The sequence below is a fragment of the Eleginops maclovinus genome, chromosome 16 (assembly GCF_036324505.1).
Source record: "Eleginops maclovinus isolate JMC-PN-2008 ecotype Puerto Natales chromosome 16, JC_Emac_rtc_rv5, whole genome shotgun sequence".
Classification (NCBI taxonomy): Eukaryota; Metazoa; Chordata; class Actinopteri; order Perciformes; family Eleginopidae; genus Eleginops; species Eleginops maclovinus.
This window is the reverse complement of record NC_086364.1, coordinates 15,633,971-15,656,280: the sequence shown is the minus strand read 5'-3', so window position 1 is coordinate 15,656,280 and position 22,310 is coordinate 15,633,971. Positions and strand designations below refer to the sequence as shown.

The 22,310-nt window shown below is 38.9% G+C and overlaps 3 protein-coding genes across 3 annotated transcripts; all 3 read right to left on the bottom strand.

The window, feature by feature from the left end:
* Positions 1-241: 241 nt before the first annotated feature.
* Positions 242-10,164, bottom strand: gaa (alpha glucosidase). The gene is given in 20 exon segments (XM_063903035.1): positions 242-664; positions 769-921; positions 1,048-1,212; positions 1,616-1,714; positions 2,322-2,463; positions 2,572-2,720; positions 3,008-3,159; positions 3,340-3,473; positions 4,401-4,518; positions 4,702-4,786; positions 5,443-5,556; positions 5,641-5,751; positions 5,947-6,078; positions 6,276-6,394; positions 6,532-6,651; positions 6,760-6,856; positions 7,168-7,333; positions 7,890-8,041; positions 8,725-8,792; positions 8,795-10,164. Coding segments are annotated over 20 exon segments (2,781 nt in total). The 5' UTR covers positions 9,234-10,164; the 3' UTR covers positions 242-598.
* Positions 10,165-10,319: 155 nt separating this feature from the next.
* Positions 10,320-17,792, bottom strand: samd9l (sterile alpha motif domain containing 9 like). The gene is made up of 2 exons (XM_063903772.1): positions 17,781-17,792; positions 10,320-16,272 (listed from the first exon to the last, which is right to left on the bottom strand). Exons 1-2 carry the CDS (start codon positions 17,790-17,792, stop codon positions 12,232-12,234), a joined length of 4,053 nt encoding a protein of 1,350 aa, XP_063759842.1. The 3' UTR covers positions 10,320-12,231.
* Positions 16,141-22,097, bottom strand: LOC134878017 (sterile alpha motif domain-containing protein 9-like). The gene is made up of 3 exons (XM_063903765.1): positions 21,961-22,097; positions 19,484-19,550; positions 16,141-18,444 (listed from the first exon to the last, which is right to left on the bottom strand). Exons 2-3 carry the CDS (start codon positions 19,485-19,487, stop codon positions 17,792-17,794), a joined length of 657 nt encoding a protein of 218 aa, XP_063759835.1. The 5' UTR covers positions 19,488-19,550; positions 21,961-22,097; the 3' UTR covers positions 16,141-17,791.
* Between the last annotated feature and the right edge of the window lie 213 nt (positions 22,098-22,310).

Here is a 22,310-nt window from a genome sequence, read left to right as displayed (position 1 = left end):
TTGTCTTGCTAAATTAATAATAAGCAATTTACTGCCTATGACACAGAATTTCGTTTTAAAAAATGTTTTGGATTTGTTGTAAATTTGGAAACACGGTATTCCCCCATCTGAAGATAGAACAGCAGCAGTGTTCTTTGTTCCCTTTTAACTTATGTTATTCCAGACCAAACTAAAGTTTAGCATTACACTTAAAACATTTATTTTGATGAGCGCTTAAATACATTCCTGTGGGAAATTCAAATTCATTTTTATGTATCTGCATTTTTAATAACAAAGGCTTACAAAGTCATGTTAATAATACAGGGCTATGCAGGTAAAAAAAAAACTTTAGTTTGGTATATATATACGAAACATACAATTATTAGCAGCAAATTTAGGCTTGCAAGAAAACCTGAAATGTCAAAATGATAGCTCCCTTTGATTGATGCCGTCACATTTTTTTTTATTACAAAGCAGTTCTTCGATAAAGACATAGCATAGTGTAAGGAGCTTCGCCAGGTCTGGGATGGTTGGGACAATGCAGAAAAATGCCGATCTTTCAGCAACCATGAGAAAATGCCAAGGCTTCCTATGGTTCTTGGTAATAGAGTTCAGTGCATCAGAGAGCCCATTGGACTGTAAATACCTTTGACATAGGCAAGGACAGGTTGGTCACTGTTAAAACCTGCGGGAAATGAAAGGAAAAAATGGTCAATGGTTAGATCAATTGGTATGAAGAGTAGGCAGTAGGCATAATGAGTAAATAGGGAGGAGTCACAGAGAACTAACCTTGGTGTCACTGCGGTACGTGAAATCCCTGACTTTGTCCCCATTAGCTAACACATATAGGGGTGGGGAGGGAACCCCAAACACCTGCAGCCCTCCAAGAACCAGACCATCCAGAGCCCCATTTAGCCTGAGGGGATCACTCACCACCTGACACTGAAGACATTAAGGGACCAAGAGTCCTTCAGTAAAGACACTTTTGTATCAAGTAGTAGTGCAGTAAAATGCAAACTGTTATCTCATAAGCTTTCCCGATGCAAATACCACTCATTCCTTTCCTACCTGTCCAGCCATGAAGATAACGTAACAATAATTTCCCATTTCAAAGGTGTCAAGACTGTCCCCGTCATCCCAGAACAAGTCTCCCCGGGCCCAGCCTCCTGCTGACAGCGCCACGGTCAGGAAGAAAGGGTTTCTGCGAGAGGCTGCTGTTGTCAACGCAGGCTCCTTCACAAGAAAAGGCAGAGCAAAGAAAACATGAAAGATAGTATACAACATGTGCTCTTCTCTCCAAAGTGTTTCAGCTAGTTTTCAGCTTTAAGAAGTCAGTCAGAACACATGATAGTAATAGTTCAACACCACCTGATACATGTCACAACCATAAGACTACATTTTACGGCTGGAATATGGAGGTAACCATTCTGTTTCCAAAAATGAAATGGTTCAGTGATAAAAACCTCTTACTTTATGTTACACAAGCCTCAAATTATATTCTGCTAAGAGCAGTGCAATGTAAACAGGAATTCAAGTTGTTTTTTTATCGGGTTTCTTTTTTCTTTTCCCATCCTCACTTGATTTATTAACAATTCATCTACCACATTTTAATAAGGTGTTGGCAGCAGACACCCACCTGCTGGGGGATTATATGTCCTTCCCTCACATGGACATTGATGGTGTCCAGGGGAGCTGGCAGGAGCAGGTACTGACCCTTACTGTAGAAAGGCTGACCCTAGAGTGCAAAACACATAATGTTAATATTACAATTTAAGCTTGAAATAATGAAGGCACTTGCAAAGGACAAGGTAGATGAACACTAAATAATTGCTTCTTTATTTAAAATAACATTAAACAGTGACATTCTTATTAATGAGGACTGTTTAGTTCAATCATACACTCTAAAACATTTTTAAAACAGGTTTATATTCAAATAAAATACAACTTTTTCTGTTTTTACTCACAACTTGATCCCTTAAAAATTGCTTCAAACTTTATTAGAGCTCACAAATCCTGGTTGGTGAGTAACATACCTGCAGTCATGTCTAGCTTTTAAATGAAAGGTTCTTCATGTGTGCTGAAAAGTATCCCACTATTTATTCTAACCTGCATTTTACCTCACTGTTCTAGTCTTTTCGTTTCATAGAAAGCCTTCTACAGTTGCTAACAAGCAATTTCTCTGAACAGTATGTTATCGGATGGCTGTTTAATAGTCTGTCTCTGTTCCTATCAAATTAACCATGAATAATAAATAAATGACCAGAGCCCGAAAGGAAAAAGGTAAACACCCAACATGCTCTTTGACAGTACACAAACAAAAGATGTATTGAAGTTGAGCTCACATTATGCAGGCTGTACCAAGTGGCAGGGGGCAGGTAAGCGGCCAGCTCTTCAGACCCTCGCTCTAAGACTGGGCTAATGAGAAGGGAACTCCCCCACAGGAACTGTCGGTCTATGGTCTGACAGTTAGGGTCAGAGGGAAACCTAAGGAGGTAGGCAAGGAAGAAAGAAAAATATAATGTTATAGAAACTGAGCCATGTTGTCTAAACCATTTCAGATTTGCAAGACAATAGAGAGGAGAAGACACATACTCCACAAAGAGTGGCCTGGCTACAGTGTCAGCAGAGGTGTGTGCATGATGGAAGAGTGTGTAGAGGAAAGGGAGAAGGGAGTAACGAAGGTTCAATGCACTCCGCATGGCTGCCTGGGACTTCTGCCCAAAAACATAGGGCTCCTGAGGCTAGGGGACAGATAGAAAAACACACAGACAATGAAAAGATATAGAGTTACATCTATTCATAATACATGAAACAGATGGAGTGCTCTAGACACAGTGCAAAAACATTCAAGGCATACTCTGACATCTTTAAAAACATTTAGAATAAACAAAGTGCACTAAAGTTCGCTTATTGTTTTAATTATGTTTTTTATGAATTGATACTCTTTCCAGAAAAGTGCTCTATAAATAAAAAAATGCATAATGAATCACACAAGTAAGCAAAAATCCAAACAGTGTCTCTGTCTCACAGCGTTCGGCTTGTCATTGTGGTTCCTCATAAATGGGTAGAAGGCTCCGAGCTGCATCCAGCGTACACACAATTCCTCAGTGGTGTTCCCGCCAAAGCCACAGATGTCCGCCCCCACAAGGGGAACCCCAAACAGGCCAAACTGCAGCACAGCTTGGGGATGAAGAGGTTCAATCAAAAACAATCAAATGATCCGTAATTACATCAAAAAAGATTTGAAGAATTTCTACAACATACAGATCCCCCAAACAGTCAAAATGAATAATGACATGCATGCAAACCTCTGTGCAGTGTTACACAATTTAATGATCTTTGAAAGCTACTTTTCCTCACCAGGGATGGAAAATCGAAGCTGCTCCCAGTCACTTCGGACGTCTCCTGTCCACACTCCAGAGAAGCGTCCGATGCCAGGGAAGGAAGAGCGAGAAAGGACGAAGGGTCTCTTTCCTCGTACCTTCATGAGAGCGCTGAAGATGGAAACCAACAACGCCATGAATACAGAACCAAAAACAAAAGCCAAAGATATTCCGTGGTGAACTCCAATATATGTTTTTCAATTGATATTTCAATATGTTGTATGTATGCATGTTCTTAAAAAAAGTCTGACTTTCTCTTGCCAGAACAAAAACTCTGGCAACCGTGCAAGAGAAGTTTACATTTTAATATAGCTGGAGCTCTACTAAAAGATGAAACAGGAATAACGATTTGTCAAGATTTGACCTTTTTTGTTACATTTGTTAACACTGTCCTTCTAGAGCTAATGCCTTCCATATAATGGCCATTCTTTTCCCTTTTTGCTGCTATTCCCCTACTTTATTGTGCAACTCAAAAACAAATAACCAAGTGGAAAAATGTGGTTCTGAAAAATTAAGTCAACGCTAAAGTGCCCTAAACCTGTATTTCTACAATTAGCCAGCAGGGGGCGACTCCTCTCTTTGCAAAAATAGTCAATGGAACAACGACCCACTTGAATAATTACCCCAGGAAGCATTTTAAACATGCGTTAAAAATCTTAAAAGGCTAGTTTCACACTGATTTAAGATTCATATACTTCCTACTGATGTCATTTTTTAAATGAGAGGAAATTAGATTATAAAGTGCATGGCAACTTTCTGATTGACAAGCCATTACCACAGGGTTGTTGTGTTGTTTTGTCTAACAACTTGAACCCTGTCACAGTGAAAGCTATTGAGAATTAAAAATGACATAACCAATTCATTCAGCACCACCCTCTTGTGTCGATAATAGTTTCAAAACACTAAGATGGAGACGGCAGCACGGGAAAGTAGAGGCTTCAGAAACTGTAGTCAACAAAATAATGGATGATGTTACAGTCCCATTTTTCCTGCAAAAACTATCTCGTTAAAATGCATCTGCACCCTGCATGATCCCACCTGTGAGTAGCAGAGGCCTCCGTCAGTCCGTACATATTGTGCAGGTTGTAGTGAGTGGACAGCTTCTGCTGGGCAGACAGACAAATAGTTCCCGAGTTCAACTGGCCTCCAACAACCCCTGTTTGTATAAAAGTCAAAATGAATGCAACATATTCTGCCATCGGTTATGCATCTATACTTATTTGCAAGGTATCTTTTACAATACCTACACATCGACTTCAATGTATAAACTGACTACAAATGTTAACACAATAATGTCTGTATTAATTTCCTGCTAGTAACACTGATCCAATACACTTACTGGGTGTGTAGGGCGGGTTCTCAAGGTCACTGTCAGGACAACCCTCCACTGAGCCCTGCACAAAACTGGATGGTTCATTCATATCCTGGAGAACAGGAGAAATACATCAGTTATTAACAGTTCTTTATGTGATTTTAAGGTGCACACAAACTAATCACAATGAGTCACGAACATGTCTTTGAATAGAAAACCTGACATTACTGATGGATAGTGATAGTACCTGTGGCAAAATAGAGAGTGCTCTGTTTGTTTAAAGAGGAAATATTAAGCTCATTTTCAGGTGCTATATTTATATTTTATGCCTGTGCTGTGACATGTTTAATGTTCAAAAAGGTATTTATTTTTCTTATACTGTCTGTACTGCAGCACCGGTTTTCACACTCTGTCTGAAACCAGAGCCCAGTCCGCTCTGATTGGTTAGCTGGTCTGCTCTGTTGTGATTGGTCAACCGATTAGAGATGTCCCGCTCGTTATCACTTACAATGTATTGGAGCGCTAGCCAATAGAAGCAGGACATGTGTGGGAAAGAAACTTGCTCTGGAGGGAACTTTGGGATTTAAGCCTTTGCAGACCATTTGCATGCACTGAATCCTAGCCTAACACACTACTACTACTACTACTACTACTACTACTACTAATAATAATAATAATAATAATAATAATAATAATAATAATAATAATAATAATAATAATAATAATAATAATAATAATAATAATAATAGGGCCGATTTAAATACTCACAATCCATAGACCATCCACAGGAACTTTAGAATGAAAATCTCTGATGCAGTCCTCCCACCAGCTTCTGGTCTCTGAGTTGGTGAAGTCAGGGAAGGCTGTGGGGCCTGGCCAAACCTAGATACACAATACATTCCTTTGCATGACATACACACATCAAAATGGAACAGAAAACTATACATCCCCAGAAGAAAGTCTAACCTTCCCTATCAGGATGTGTCCTGTAGAATTTTTAATGAAGACATCTCGTTTTAACCCATCATCAAACGGTGGGTAAGTGCCAGGGGGGCTGCTGCTGCTGATCCCAGGGTCCTGAGACAGAAACAAAAGCATGACTCACAAGTTAAGAACGTTTTGCTGCCGTCTACTGAAGGAAAACTGTAATTATTACTTCTGCTTATTTTTGAGACCAAAAAAAATAAAAATCTAAATAACTGATGCATGTATTTTTCTTATTAAATGAAGCATCAACAGTTGGTGAGTTATTTAAACAAAAAGATGTCACACCAGGATAAGGATGTACTTCATGCCTCTCTTATGGAACTCGTCGACCATCTGTGGAAGGTCTCCAAAACGCCACGGGTCAAATGTGAACACCCTGCGTTTATTTGCGTAGTCCAGATCATTCCACTGCACATCCTGGTGATGAAAAAGGCAAAATATTCTCAATTGGAAGTCAGCATCGTAAGTATCTGAAGACTTTACAGAAATTGGACTGATTAATACAAACCATTATCACAAATGACACAACCTCTCTTTGATTATGGTAAAATGTGAACATGCTTTGAATGCACATATATAGGAAAAATGTTAGGTGGGCTGTAATAATTACTTACCATGGGAAATTTTGCATTGTGCATGCGTTGTGCAACACGCCGGGTTGTATTAGATGTCGTGTAACCCCAGCGACACAGATGAAAGCCTAACGACCAATAAGGAGGCATCATAGGATAGCCTGGAGATGGATAAATGGCAATAGGTAAACATATTAAGTTGCCTAAATCTACACAAATATCTTGCTGGTGTGTGTATACACCTATTTCTTTGCCACCTGAAGATGTGTTATTGAATGTCAACACTGTAAATACGTACCAATGACCTGAAGGTACTGTCGTATGACACTTTGAGGATCAGGACCCACAAAAACGTACAGGTCCAGGACTCCACCGATAGCCACCCAGGTGAGAGCGGGGGTGGGCTGCAACATCACCTCTCCAGAGACATTTGCAAAGATATTCAGCAATAATTTTTCCTGATTTGTTTTGTATCGAAAGTCAAGACAAAAAAGTGGCAGTGGAACATGAACATTTAGCTAGGTACCGATTGCATTGCTGTTGAGAAGGAAAACTCCATGGGCCGAGCCGTCTTCCTCCTGGACTATGTAGAATGGGTGGGAGCCATATAGGTTAGCATTAGCCTGTAGAGAAAGACAAGGGTCAACATTAACAACTTGATCACACAACAGAAAAAGAGGGAATAAAGGACAAAAGCGTGACCCTCTGCAAGGACAGCTTCCAAATTTCCAAATATTTAGCGATATTTCAATGTGTTCATAATTTTAGGAAGGGGCAGATTATATTTTTGCTGGAAGAGGGTATTTTTCTCTCATCAGAAACATGATACAATACTAAACAAAGAGGAAATGGTTTTATTTCCAGTTTCAGATCTTTTTTTTTTCTTTCTCTTGACCCTTCAGACTTGTATTTTCAGCCACTGCAAAAGACTCACGTTGGGCGCCATGTCTCTGTTCCAGAGAGTGACAGAAGTCCAGTTCAGGTCCAGGAGGAGGGGGGTGTAATGCTCCCCGAGGCCGGACACAAGGGAAGAGGCCAGGGTGGTGGATAGCTGCAGGTACTGGTCAGCAAACAGCAGAGGAGCAACAGTGGTATTCATGCTGGACAGACAGGACACAGAGAACAAACAAACATGCACTACATAAATATCTTGATAAGGGAAAACACATATCGCTGCTCTTTTAGTGCAGTTGTGTTATCCATGACTGATAAGACTCAATGAGATACCCTATGTGACCTAGGCTCTCAATATAAATAGTGGAAATAAATACACTCCCTGGTCACTATTAGGTACATCTTTACAATCCGAGGCAAACACATTTATATAGTTCAACACCACTGCAAATTACAACCCAAACACACTTCAATTCCCACCTCTCTGACAATGTCTGTCGGCCAAGTACAACATAGGGCGCAACACACTAATGATAACGCAAACAAATAATAGAAAAAACAGACTACAAATATACATAAATAATGTAAAATTATATTTACTGAAATGTAGAAAAATAGGACTATAAAGGTGGGAGAAGGCATAATAGGATGAAGTATGAGTAGGTAAGATATTTACATTGATGATGAGTAACAGCTATATAGACCGTTTCTATGATGGCAGCTATAAAATGAAAAATATAAAAACTGAACAGGGATACTCACATCACCCTTTTATTCGATTTCCGGCGCACTATGAAGCCAAATGGGTCAGACTGGTATTCAGTGGTATAGAGTACATCCTGGGTATCAGCTGGGCTCTGAGGAACACCAGCTGGGTGCTCAACCTCATATCGCTGAGATGATGGGTCCTTAAACTTGAGAGAAAACAAATATAATTTCAGTTTTCCCCTAGCAGAATTGTAGAGGGGCTTATCCCGTGATCTCATACGCATTAATCAAACAAATAAAGGCTCACTCGTTATTACTAGCTTATCTTGGGTTACAACACAAAACCTATTCATGTAAGCCACATTTCGAGTGCTCTATAAAAATGTATAACCAACGCTATTCAGAAAGAAAGCTAAAAAATAGTTCACAATCAGATCTTTAGACATTATTTGTCTAGAACAAATCTAAAAATTACTTACAAATGAATGTACCACATAATACTAGAGAAATCCAGGTAGTAAAGAGTATTCCATTTTGGCTTTTTCTCTCAGACTTTTAAGACAAAGTGAGCAAATGTCAACAGATAAAAAATGTAACAATCATATCTATTTTCTATTATCTGAACACAACAATTGTTAAGGTTTTTGGTGAGTCATAAAAATATGGGTAATGCAAATTTAAAGTAAAATCCCTTTCCATGTTGCCTAAATTACACAGCTCAAGCCATCTGTTTTCCTTTTGAATTATATAAAATAACGCAAAAGGAATACATATTTTACTCTTGCATATTTAAACTCAAACTATATTACCCGTCAGTCATTTATATTAATATATAAATCAACCCTAGTGGGCACTGCTGCATGTCCATGTCCATGTATTTGGTACTCACAGTGAGGTGTAAGCAGCCTGCAGCCTCCTCTGTGACTTCTAGGTGTAGAGTGGCAATGTCTTTGGGAGATATGAAGGGGTGGCACGAGTCAGGGTGGCCTCCTGTCCTTGTGTGGTGGGGGTGAGAGGACCCATTTTGTAGCCAGGGTACAAACTGGGATAGAAGCACCAAGGTGGTCCTGCAGAGTAAGGCAACGGGGCATAGCAGCAGCCCCTCTCTTCACACTCTCCCTGACTGAGCAGCCTGTCCCTGGCACAGTCAAACCGACTCTCTGGGGCCAGGGTGCATTTATTACCTCTGGAAATAGCAGACCTTGTTTCTACTGATATGTTCTGTGGTTTTGCTGGATAATAATAAACAACTCTTTTATGTGCTTTAGTGTGCTGAGCAGAAACTGATCCAACCAGTCTGATCTGATGAATAGACGAGTGGTTGATATAAAAACATGATATGGCAAAGAGCAGCAGGAGCACAGCTGCAGTAAAGTGAGAAAGCAGACCCATATTCATCAGAGATGTGAGACGGCAGTGCACTCAAGCTTTGCTGCTATACACGACTTGTGCTTCGTATGGCGTAAATAACAGAAGTGGGAAAAGTATTTAGGTCTTGTCCTTAAGTAAAGTAGGCTACAAGTAGCAGGGTGTAGGAATACTCTGTTACAAGTCCTGCATTCAAAATATCACTTTAGTAAAAGTACAAAACTATTAACATCAAAATATACAGAAAGTAAAAGAACAATGCAGATTGTCCCATCTCAGAATAATACAAATCATGTGTTTTGATGATAATTATTGATGCATTTACGTGATATCAAAGCTGTTAAAGGTGCAGCTAATTTGAATGTCTGTATGCTGCAGGGTAGCTTGTGAATGTTACTCCATGTATAAATAAAGTCTTATTTAAGTGTTGTATATATTTCACATAATTAATCCAAATCTGCAAAGTAACGGAAGCTATTAAATAAATCTAGTGAAGTAAAAGTACACGATCTGACTCTGAATTGTAGAGGGGATAGAAGTACAAATTAGCAAAGAATTGAAATACTTTAGTAAAGTACAAGAACTTAAGCACTTGAGTAAATCAACTCACTTTACACCACAGGTAACTATTTAATAGTAGAGTAGGTTTTTACTATTACAGACAGCTGTCAGGAACATATAGCCTAACGATAATCCCGTACACTCACAGTTGTGTTGACTGTGTGGACGTTTGTTGTTCATTGACTGTGTGGAAGCTGGATGTTAGCTTTGAGCTAACAAATTCTATCGAGCAGTTCAGGGTCGGAGGTATTATTATTAAGCATGTGCTTTACAGCAAGCTCCGTGTTCTTCCTGTAGCAAAAACAGATAGTTTTGCAAGGCAGCTGACAAGCAGTATTTGGGTGAAATAATGAGTTTACAATGAAATAACATGTCTGCAGAGGAGGAAGCACAGCTACAATACAACTAGGGCAAGCATAGAAGGACAAAAAGTGCCGAAAAAACTTCTGCTGCTGCTGCTGCTATTTCAAACCTTTTTCGCTTTTATCTTTATGTGAATGAACAAAGGTGACGTGTAATATCAGTCAAAAAGTTAAGTAAACACAAACATTTAGGTAGATTTGAATCATTATTTGTTTATTTGGTGTTGTCAATCTCAAAAATGATGTCTGAATGAACTCAATAATTAAGCTCAACACTTTAAAAAAAGAATTCGATTCTTATAAGAACAGAAATAAAATGGGCTTTTAGTGTTTCATAAAACAGTTTGATAAACCAAAAACACGTGATGGGACTCAAATCTGGTAACCATGCACAGCAAAATACAATTACATAGATATTCCATGGCGTGTTGTTTATTACTGAAACCAAACCCAATAACCTTGACCTTTTTTTTTATGTATGTCTTACATGTCACTCACCTTTAGTTATGAAATATCTCAGATAGTATGTTGTTTTTATACTCATCACATTGCTAACATATTTATTCTATCTTTACTGACTGAAACATTTATCTCAAAAACCGGTTTACTAGTTTGGAATACAACAACATCAGGGAGCCATTTTGGTTTTCAGGTTATGTTAAACATTTTAAAGATACATATTTGAACTCCATCAAAACAAATAATACTCTGAATAAAAAGAAAATCAAGCTCTAGCAATTATGGCCCATTCCCTTTGGTACATACCATACTGAAAAAATATAAACTCATCTCTTTCTAGAGTTACCCTTCTTTGTAATATTATCTGCACACACACTATACAGCAATTGCTAAAGATCTTCAAGTTATTTGTGAAGTGCTTAAATTAATAGTCCAAATAAGGCTTAAAAAGTCTGTCAGTTGGCAAACTATAAATTATGTATTGTTAAATACAATCAGTCTGAAATTGAAATGTTGATTTATATTAGATTGTTCACAAATTGACTACAAACGAATAATTAAGGTAAAAAAAGTTTATTGTACTCAGCTAAATGTATACATTTGTTGAAGAACAGTGATCATAACAGTAAACTATTTCTTCAGTATCATTAAACAAGCACTTAATACAAAAAAAAAAAAAATTAAGTAGGCACTGTAAGCTACAAGGTTTCTCAAACAAGAAAATAATGAAAAATATATAAAAATATAGTAAGAAAGTGCAGGTATTCGCGGTTGCGCCATCAATGAAGTCCTTGCTTTCCTGTAGCCTGGCTTCATTTGTAGCTTTGTTTTAAGGACACTTTTTTATCCTTTGTGGAATGTATATTCAACATTCAAGCACAACATTTTACACATCTTTTTCTGTTGCATATCAATATAAAAAAGCATTATTTTCTAACTGTACATAATGCTGCTGTTTAGCCCCAAATACATGTATTGTTGAAACACAGATATAATTCCCATTACAGTAAATACATTTAGTCCCTTATTGTATTGTATTCTGAACAATAAAAAAGAACGAGTCATCATTATAAAGAAGACAAGGTGTTGAGGAAAGGTTCACACTTTGAACAGCAATTCAACTTTTTTCTGTCAAGCAGCAATAAAGTTAGCAAAATCCAGGCACACATCCTCACTTGAGTTGCATTCGAAATACATCTTGAGGCCAGTTGTGAGTTGCAGTTCTGGAACTACAAACAATCTGAAAATAACGGGATGCTAGACGGGGACCACCACAGGTTCCTATTAGTGAAGCATTGAGCTGTAGAGTAGCAAACGCAGTTTGCATTGTCATTACCCCAGGAATCCAGAGTGAAGCATGGCAAGAGAAGTTTTTTCAAATGTCACTTGAGCTGTATTTAGTTTTACACATCAATAAGCGTAAGAGAGAAAAAATGATTATTACGCTTTCTTAAAAAATAAAACAATACATTGATAATAATAAACCTTGAGCCTTAACATTTGTTATTGTTGTCTTTGACAAATATTGCCTAGATGGCAAACTATGGCAAGAGACTTTTTGTGTTTGAATAGATAAAACAATCGACCAAATGCTTTATCAATATATTGTCAAGCCGTATATGACAGGATCATTGTTTATTGGCAAACTATTGTTGCACAAGAATGTTGCAGGCAACAGGACCTCGGAAGGTAAACCCCAGGTAGAATGTGATGTTTTCATTACTGTGAGGCACTGAAGGAACATGAAGAGGCAGGATATTGAACTTCTTCTTCTGTGGGCCTTCGAGGTACACCACTCCATCTTCAGTCCACCCAGAAACACGTTTCAGCATTGTGGCAATCTCAGGCTTCTTCCATGCCTCACCCCTGAACCACTTCATGCGTTTTTCAGATACAGAGAACAGCTTTGTGACTCTTTCAAACTTTTTCTTGTGGACAAATTTATCCAATCCATTCCCACTGCCAAGAAAAAAATGGGTGTAAAGCCTTCTCTTTCGCTGAGAAATGTCCTTCATCTTGATCCAGTACCCTTTTTCCAGGTGTTCAACAGCTGATTGAACAATCTCATATTTTTTTTCTTTCTCCACATCTGTGTCATGATCCTCTGGCCAGAACAGCAATGTAAGCCAGAACAGCGCACTTGGTAAACATTTCCTTTTATCAGTTGGGAACTGATGACAAAGTGCCTGCAGGTCTTCCAGGGGAGCTACACTTTTGGTCTGTGGTGACAGGCAGTTCAGAGTAAGGTGGGCCGTGATGTAATTGATAATATCCATTTGACCAAATTTGGCTTTTTTTGGATTGCTGGGGTAGAGAGAAACAATGGTCTCTAGAAGAGGTACTACCTCCCTCTGGTCAGTTAGCTTGGAGAGGACGGATGTTATGTTGCCCCCACCAAGGTGACAGATGATCATGCGTTTTTGGAAAGAAGTTAGATTGGCAGGGATTGTTTGCCCATTAAGTGCAGTAAAATAAGCTTCACTGAAGTACTTTCCATACTCTGAAGATTTTTTTGCCAACCATTTCAGTGGATGACTTATCATCCCCTCAGTACTTTCAGGGGTCTCTTCTCCATCTAAATCTATGTCTGTCTGGAAGTAACTGAGGTCTTCTGAGATCCATTCCAAGGCATTTTGCGTTGTCTTGTGAAGTTTTTTTAAACTGACATGAAAGGGTTGCCATGCATCTTCAACTTCCTCAGGAATGTAATCGGTTAACAGGTACTTCATACATTCTGAATGGCCACTTTCTTGGTTTGAAAACACTTGCGATGAAGAGATCAGTTTGAGCAAGCTGCATGCAACCTCAACTTCAGAAAAAAACCCTGAGCTGTTATGGTTGTTTCTATCAGCAACAGCTGCTTTTTCACACTCTTGAAAACATTCTACAGCTTTCAGTGCAGTCTCCACAGCATCTGCTATTTGTTCTACTGTCTTTGGTTTATTGTCAATAGCTTTACATTTTGCTTGGAACCATTTTTTGTACACCTGTCCCTTTGTGTCAAGTATGTAGGAGTTGTTTGGCAGCTGTTTGGCTGCTGTCTCCGCCCAGTGTTTTGCATCTTCAAACTTTTCGTAAGTATAATGAAGACGAGCGAGTTGTTGTGCAAAGAATGGATCTTTATGGAAACAATCGAATGCTTCCTTGAGTAACTCAATTGCTTTGTCTGGGCTTTTCTCCTTTTCACAAACATGCTCAATCAGAGGAGAAAAAAAACTATCAGTTTCATCCCCTTTACTTATTCTGGCTCGCCTTAAGAAAAGTGCTCTCAAAAATGTCAGATATTCGTCCCTTCCAAATCTGTGCTCAAAAAGCACATTCTCACAGAGTAAATCCATTGCTAAACTGCTTTGGGTCTGTTGGTTTCCCAAAAGCTGTTGGAGAATTTCCTTTGCAACCAGTGGATGAATGATTCTGATTGACTCAATGTGTGTCTTGTCATCTTTAAGATGCAAGAAGACTAGTTTAGCCTGATCACTGAGTGATTTCTCAAACTCATGCTGGCGAAACCTTTCCAAGTGAATGGTAAAGGCAAGCAAAGCTTGACAATGGGACTGAGAGATGAAGGAGTTTTGGACATAAGTGTTCAGCAGTGCAACATAGCAGATGAGGCGTGTGACAACTGATTGATGATCAATGTCTTGAAGCAAATGTTCCACAAAATGTTGAACATATTCATCACTGAATCCTTCACTCATCAGAACAAATGTCAAGATGAATTCAGGCTCATATCGTTCTTCCAGTACCCTACGTTTACCAGCAAACTTTCTTTTCTCTTGATCACTCAGTTTGTGGGTGATAGGCACATTCTGTAATGGAGACTCTTTGCACTTCTTCTCTGGATTGTGGGATCGTCTGCAGCTCAACAAAATGAAACATAGAGTTCCACATTGGATTCTTTTGTTGTTGGTGGCAACTTGAAGTTCATTTTTAAGATCATCTAAATATTCTTTGTCTGAGTCTTCAATAAGAAGTAGCACAGGAAGACATGTCTGTGGATCTTTTTCTTCATATTCCCTTAGCTCAACTGCATGTTGGGCTACAAGACCGGCTGAATATGAAGGCTTCACAACTGCACACCTTAGATCTTTCCTTGTGTTCCAAAGTACTTGTCTTGCCACAGTGCTTCCACCACTTCCTGGATGATGGTAGATGTTTATACTGTTCACCGGAGGCTGATCTACTTTTTGTTTCAAAGCGTCATTGAGAAGTTTGGAGACATCACGATAAGCATCTCTTTCAATGACCTCTCCAACGGACTTGTGTTCAGCAAGCCAGAAATTCAACCACTTCACTTTCCCACCACGGTAAAACTGCCCTTCAATGTTTGCTTTTTGTTCATCAACAAATTCTTTGCTTGTTTCATAGCAATGATCGACACTGAGAATTTCCAGGGAAAACATCTGTTCCTCTATGTGTGTTTCAAGAAGACATGTCCCTCTCACAAAGACTGGCAAGTGTTTGCTGGCACGTGTGTTTAAGGGTTGTATTTGCTGCAGAGTTGAATCAATGTGACTCATCTTCATCCCGACGACACTGGAGTTGTTCACAGTGTCTATTCCACATGACCCCTCTGCAAAGCTTTGCCATTTCTGGAAGTTTTTCTTTGACTCACAGATGCAGATGATGTCTTCATGTCCTTCCATGTCTGTGAAAAATTCATTGAAGGTATGCAAGAGAGGTTTCTCTACTGTTGATGTGAGAAGAAAAATGACCTGGAATGTCCCTTTTGGCAAGATTTGTTTACAGATCAAAGACACAGATTCCCGCAGGAAAGTCATTTTTGTCTTTATCCAAGTCATTTCATCGCATGGAGTTTCATTTCCTTTGAAGTCAGAACGGCCGTTACAAAAGATCCAGCTAGTTTGGTCGAACAGATGCAAGTGGCTTATGAATTCTTTGATGCTCATGTCACCAGATATCCTATAGCTCTGCAGAGAATGCATGTTTGCAGCGTGATGCTGAAGGTATTTACTGCAAAGACCTGATGTCTTTGAGTCTGGGTCAAAGTCAAACACACAGAACACGTTCATGTTAAGCAGCCAGTCAAGGTAGCAAAGGTCATTAGGGCTGAATTTGTTTGTGACAAATATGAACCATTTCTCCTTATCAATGAATTTCTTCCCACTAGTCATTTGCATTGTAAGTTTCCTCCCGAGATCTTGGCAGAAATCTGGGGCACTGAGGAACTCATTTTTCTCTGCCTCTTCTCTTTGAGCATCCCGATCTCTGACTCGCTGGTAAAAATCACTTAGGTCTTTGTCATTCACTGGCTCTGTTTTTGAACCCACCCTCCGCAGAATTGCTTCTTTCTCGAATTCTACTTTGTTGGATGACTCTTTGAAGTTTGGGAGACGGACTACATACACCTTGCTCTTAACAATACTTATTGAAGGCACAATGTCAACCTCTACCACATACCTTTTCTCTGTACTTTCTCGATCCATAACCTCAATGAACCTTGGTGGCCGGACACATTGGCGTACATGCTCCTTGTCAGAGGAGATACTCCTCTCAATGTAGTCTAAAGCATCCACATAAACGTCTTTTTCTTGTACAGTAATACCAACTATTTCACCATGCACGTATCCAGCATCAGCCTTGCTATCCATTACACCAAAGTGTATGGTGCCATTTGATCTGATCAGTGGTGGGCCGTCAGGGCCAGCAAGGCCTTCTCTGCTGGCCTAAACATCATCAGAATATAAATTAAATTTTGATATATTTTTTCCACAAATACGTATTAAATTATTCCCCATAGTCTATTCTCTTCATTTTATAGCGTTCGTCTTGGCTGCGCTGCTTCCAGCCTCAGAACGAGATTTGGAGGGCTGGCCTTTATGTTAGAGCTTTTATCCAATCATATTTCAGCCATAATGTGTTGCTAGGGTCAAAGAAATCTGCCCTTAGGCCTTCAGAATCAACAGTGCGGGCGGCTGTAAGCTTAAAGTGAACGCAAACAAAACTGTGGCGTTAACCAATCAGATTTCGAGGTGGCGACAACGGGCCAGCTAGCAGGCGTATGCTAACGTTAGCACGTGCACATCTTCTGATTGGATACGCACTATTGAGAGGCAGAGCTAGGCAGTAGGCAGAGCCATACAGTCTATGGGCAAAGCTAGCAAACAGAATTAGAACTTGAGCGAGCTAATTTGTGTAGATTTCTACAAGCTATTTTTTTCAACCCACAATGGCTGAAGGAGGACAAGAGATCAATTTGGTAGAAGATATAATTACAACGCCATTTTCAAAACGAACTTTTCAAGTAAAGCTACACATCTTGAAAAGGGAACGACCAACTCCAACGCTAGCGAGCCTAGCACAGCAGGGAAACTACGAGCGGTACCCCTGGCTCACAGCCTCCGAGAGGCACTGCAAATTGTACTGCCGGGAATGCCTGGTATTTGCAACTGATCGATTTGGTGTTTGGAGCCACACTAAATTTGCAAACTTGAGTTGTCTAACCAAGGCAGCAGCGAGACACCAAAGCACAGCTGGGCACTTGGAAGCACTGGTGCTTTTGTAAAGCTTTGGGGACACCCGAGTGGATCTACAGCTCAACGAACAAGTGCCCAGGGAAACGGAGCTCCACAACGAAAGGGTGAACAAAAATAGGGAAATATTGAAAGACTGATTGATTGTGTCCTGTTTTTGGGTAAACAGGAACTTTCATTTAGGGGACACGATGAAAGCGCCGAGTCCAGAAACAGAGGAAACTACGTGGAGCTTCTTTCTTTTCGTGCTGAGAACAACACAGATTTGCATTACCACCTGTACACAAACAACATGTTTACTGGGACTTCAGGCAAAATACAAAACGACCTGATTTATGCTATTGCTGAAGTGATGGGAGAAGAGATCAAAATGAAGATTAAAAAAGCACCCTTTGTCGCTGTTATGGTGGACGAGACGTCAGATGTGGGTAATGTAGCACAGCTGGCACTTGTCCTGCGTTATGTGACGGACACAGGTGTCAAGGAGCGGTTTGTCAGATAATCTGATTAATTAAGTTAACTGTAAATATGCTGATGTATTCATTATAAATGCTTCAGAAATATTAATATAACTCTGTTGTACTTGACTATGTTAAGGTGATGCAACGCCCGGTTATACTGCGTTTCTGTCTAAATGTATAGTTTGTAGAGCCATGGCGTCATAATGATGGTATTAAGAGGTGGAATAATTCAGGTAGGACTGTGTAGGACATCACTGAAGGCCTAGGTGTGAAATGCACGGCCCGCCACTGGATCTGATATTCATACAGCCAACTGCAAATTTAATGACCTCTTTGGCAAACTTAGCTTGTAGTCTTGTGCGATCCAATGCAGAAGCTACAGAAAAAGACTTAAATTCATGGCATGGAGATGTCAGATTAAAAGCACCTGATTCAGGTTGCAGGACTCTGTGCTTGACATATATGAAATCAATCTCGTCTTGATCGAATGGCCTTGGCCTGCAGTCTTCCTTTGAAGTCAAGACACATTGTTCTTGAGCAGTTTGTCTCTCGACCCCGACCTCTTTATTTCTTTCCGAAGTCTGTGCTGGATGACCTTGAAATGATTTTTGATTTATGTTTTGCTTGTCTTCTGTGTTTTTTCCAGGGTTTGGCTTTCTCTTCTCTTGAGGTTTTTTCTTTGAGTTGATGAGTTCATCTCTCTTTTGAATTATCAAATGAGCAGGCCCTAACTTCATGCAAATTTTTGTCTTTAAAAAGTCCTCATCCAGTGTAAGAAGGATTTGTCCATTTACTTCTTCCTCATAGAGCTTTTCTATGTACGGCTCCTTCACTCCAAGGGATCTAAGCCAGGTGCTCACTTGGGATTCAGACCAATCATTGGGTGAAGGCTGGAGTTCGTCAGCTGTAAAGTGTGGAAAGACAGAACATATATAATAATAGGTTTATTTATAACTAACATAATTAGCAAGGAATATATTTCCCTTTCACTCTTCAGGGATATACGGAATGCAAATGTATTTACATTACAGTACACTACCTTACATGCCATTTAGCTGACACTTTTATCCAAAGCGACTTATATACACTTCTATACGCTAAAGATGCGAGCAATTTGGGGTTGAATGTAATAAGTTCCAATCTTCCCTACGTTGTCTGTGGCATTGGCCCCAAAACACCTTTTTTTTTTTAAACCTGAGAACAAACTGTAAACACAACATTTAAAATGTTATCACTTTAGCTTTTGATCTGTCATTCTGTAAATATATACAGAATCATTTATCAGACTATGATTCACAGGACATTTGAGAATTAGGATTTATGTGATCACTCCATGCACCAAAAATCAAGTTGTCCCAGACCTATCTGTCACAATTACAATCTATACAGTGCACTGCCATTGCATTGAACATAGAAGAAAGAAAATAATGTGTTTAGAAAATTGTTATTTTTGTATCTTTTATTTAATCACATCTGGCATTTAAGAAATTGTATTTTTGAATAAATACGTTATTAATTCTATGACTGCTCAACATTCTTCTATACAGCTATCAGGGCTTTGTGACCTAGTCAGATCAATCAGTGTTGATTTCCCTTACGATCATTCATATTTTGTATGTTTTTAGGGTGATTTACAACATCTGTCCAGGGAATTCAGATTAAAAATAGCCCCTGGCTAACTCTGGCACATCAACAGATATGTTTATTAATGTGCACTGTCCCTAAACAAATTTAAAAGTCACTGTCAATACTTGATCAGCATGCATTATAATGAATTACAATTTTATATATACAGTCTATATATATATATATAGACTGTATATATACTAAGGTAAATGAGAATGATCAATGAAATAAAAACATGCCGAATATACATGAGAGGCAATGCAAAGTGGAGTAATAAGTGTGGGTTTCCCATTTTATACACAATCCTTTTCACTCACCCATGATTTTCTCTCTCCTTTCTTCAGCACATTCTTAACTTTGGTGTTTGCTTTTATTAACTTCCATCTGCAAAAGAAAAAAGGTTATACAGTGTTGTGTCAAATTATCATATTATCAGTTATAATTACACAGTATGTGTCTAAACATATATTATGTCTTATACTCTGATTGCTTTTACTCTGCTAAATTGTATTTTTTAGTGTTGTATGAGTCATATGTTTAGGATTGACATTCCAAAGGGGTAAAAGAGATTTGCAAATGGTTAAAGGACCGGGGTTTTTATGGTTTTTATGGTTTAATGGTGGGGATGTTTAGAAATGCTTAAGAGAATATATGGGTGGGACAATTTGGCTGCTTCCTTTCTTCTACTGTATATAGTGAGACTGTTAGAGTGTTCGGGATGCAGAACCTCTTTATCGTCTGAGGTTGAAGTTGCTCTGTTCCTGCATTTGAGTTTGATTTATATTGTATTTGACTTTCTTTATTATTTTATTTAAATATAACAAAAGATAAACTTTGGCCATGATTAATTGATCAGTTTCTCTTAAGGGAATTAGAATTTCCACCACATAGAGTTACTTTGAGCACACTTGACGAGTATAACAAAAACAAATATTTTTTAAAACCAGGATGATGTTACATTTGACATCTCAGTGTTAAGTTGTCACTGTAATTAATGGAGAAAAAAAGCAAAAGTACAATTAGAATCTAAGACATAAAACAATGAAAGTTCAAACATAGGGCTGCAATATTGAGATACAGTATTATAAATGCGTGGTAGACTTGCAAATGATTATTGGGTTTTTTTGGGCCATATTGAGTTGACAGTGTTGAAAGGGGGAGACAGAGGGGGTGACATCATATATGGTCCCAGGCCAGATCCATACCTGGGTCCTCCACACGGGAACTGAGTCCCAATACATGGGCTGCCAGCACTACCAGGTGAGCTATATGGCGGCCCACAAATGATTAGCGTTTACTGAATCTAAAAATACATTTTCAAAATATAGGCAATATTTACAGTATAATCAGAAGTAATATCCTACACAGAGTTAACCATTTGTAGAACTTCATTATGTAATTACTTTCTTTTCACAATTAGTTGTAAGAACTTTTCTATTTAATCTTTGGTAATTGACATGTGATAAAGTTCTTATCAAGTGTGAACTTGCTCACAACTGTGTTGTTAAAATATTGATTAGAAAAGTAAATGTACAGGACTATTGAGTTCAACTGTTCTCCCAAGAAATGGACCACATTTGTATAGCTTTTCCAGTCTATGCCACCCCTCAAAGTGTTTTTTTATATACTGCAAGTCAACATTCATGGGCTTCAGCCTACCTAAAATGTTTTAAAGCCCACCCAAATGGAAATTTGGAGGAAAAAAAAGGGCATTCACGTCTCATGCTCCTTTTTGAAGAACAAAGTTTTCAAAATGAAAATATTTCACTTGATTTTCATTGGTTATGGTATTTTTAATACTTTGATTGATTGAATGATACATTTTTCATATTAGTGTTGAGAGTTGTGCCCCCCCCCCCCCTCTTACCAAGACCACACAGTTTTATTAGATCTAGTATTTTAATCTTGCTCTCAAAGTGCACCAGATGCATGCAATTCACTTCCAAATGTAAAACAAATCTGCCCGGGGGAGCATGCCCCGGACCCCCCTAAAGGATGTGAAGTCCACCCTTATCCTAATACATGTCAACATAACTAAGGCCATGAAACATCAACCTGGTTAACATGACTAATATATTGATGGGTGGGTAGTGTTTTGCTCAATGCAAAACTCCAACCCCCCACCTTTAAAAAAAGAGGCCCCGAAAATGTTTTAATGCTCGCATTACCACGCACACAGCGGGGCTAAGCCCACCCAAACTTGAAAACCTAGCTACACCCCTGACATAAAACAAATAAAACCAACAAAAATGTGAAAGAAAAGCCAGATTAGAAAATAAAATAGTGCAAGGGAATGTTGCAAGATATGGAAGTAAATAAAAGTAAAATAATATAAAAATAGTGCGAGAGGCTCCACGATGTGCTACCTGCTCAGGGAAGCACCGTCGTGTGGGGATTACCGGTAAGTATCTTGCCCAATAATACTGGCTGGGAATTGAACCACCAACCTTCGGAGGGAGTTATTAAATACAAATACCAAATGTGTCTGTAATTCCCCCCAGAAATGCTTTAGTTGAATGATGGTATTAATGTAATGGTGAGTTTAATGTGTTGTTGTGCAATTGAATAATACATGAATACAATTTTTTGGGGCTTTTTTAATATGAGATGATTATTTCCTCGCTTAAAACCTTTTTTGTTCCAGCTTTGTTAAGGGCCCGTGCTTCTCCCATGCAGGACAAATCTACAGAAACACGAGAGCCACATCTCTTAAGGGATAGTTTGCTTGTTGTACGTCAGTATGAGTAATACACAATGCATGATATTAACGGAAAGATAAAAAGGGATAAATTACCTGAAAAGCAATCGTCCGGTGTCCTTTTTCTCATCTCGATTTGCTCTGGAGTTATCTTCAATGAAAAATGTTCAGACGATGTTCCACGATAAAGCAGGACTGCTAACTTCACTTCACTCGAGCTTTATAATATTCTGCTGGGCTGCACCCACTGCGTCTGCGCAGATCACCAAGTTTCGTTTTTCAGGAAATACGAAATTGCAAATGGGACAGCACCCCATTTATTGGACACTAAAGTCCGACCAAGTAATGATTAACCCAACATGTGCAAATATATAGCGGCAGTAACACTTTACTTGTTACTACAAACGCAAAACTCTTTGTTTTTATATTCTATTTTGATCAAAAAT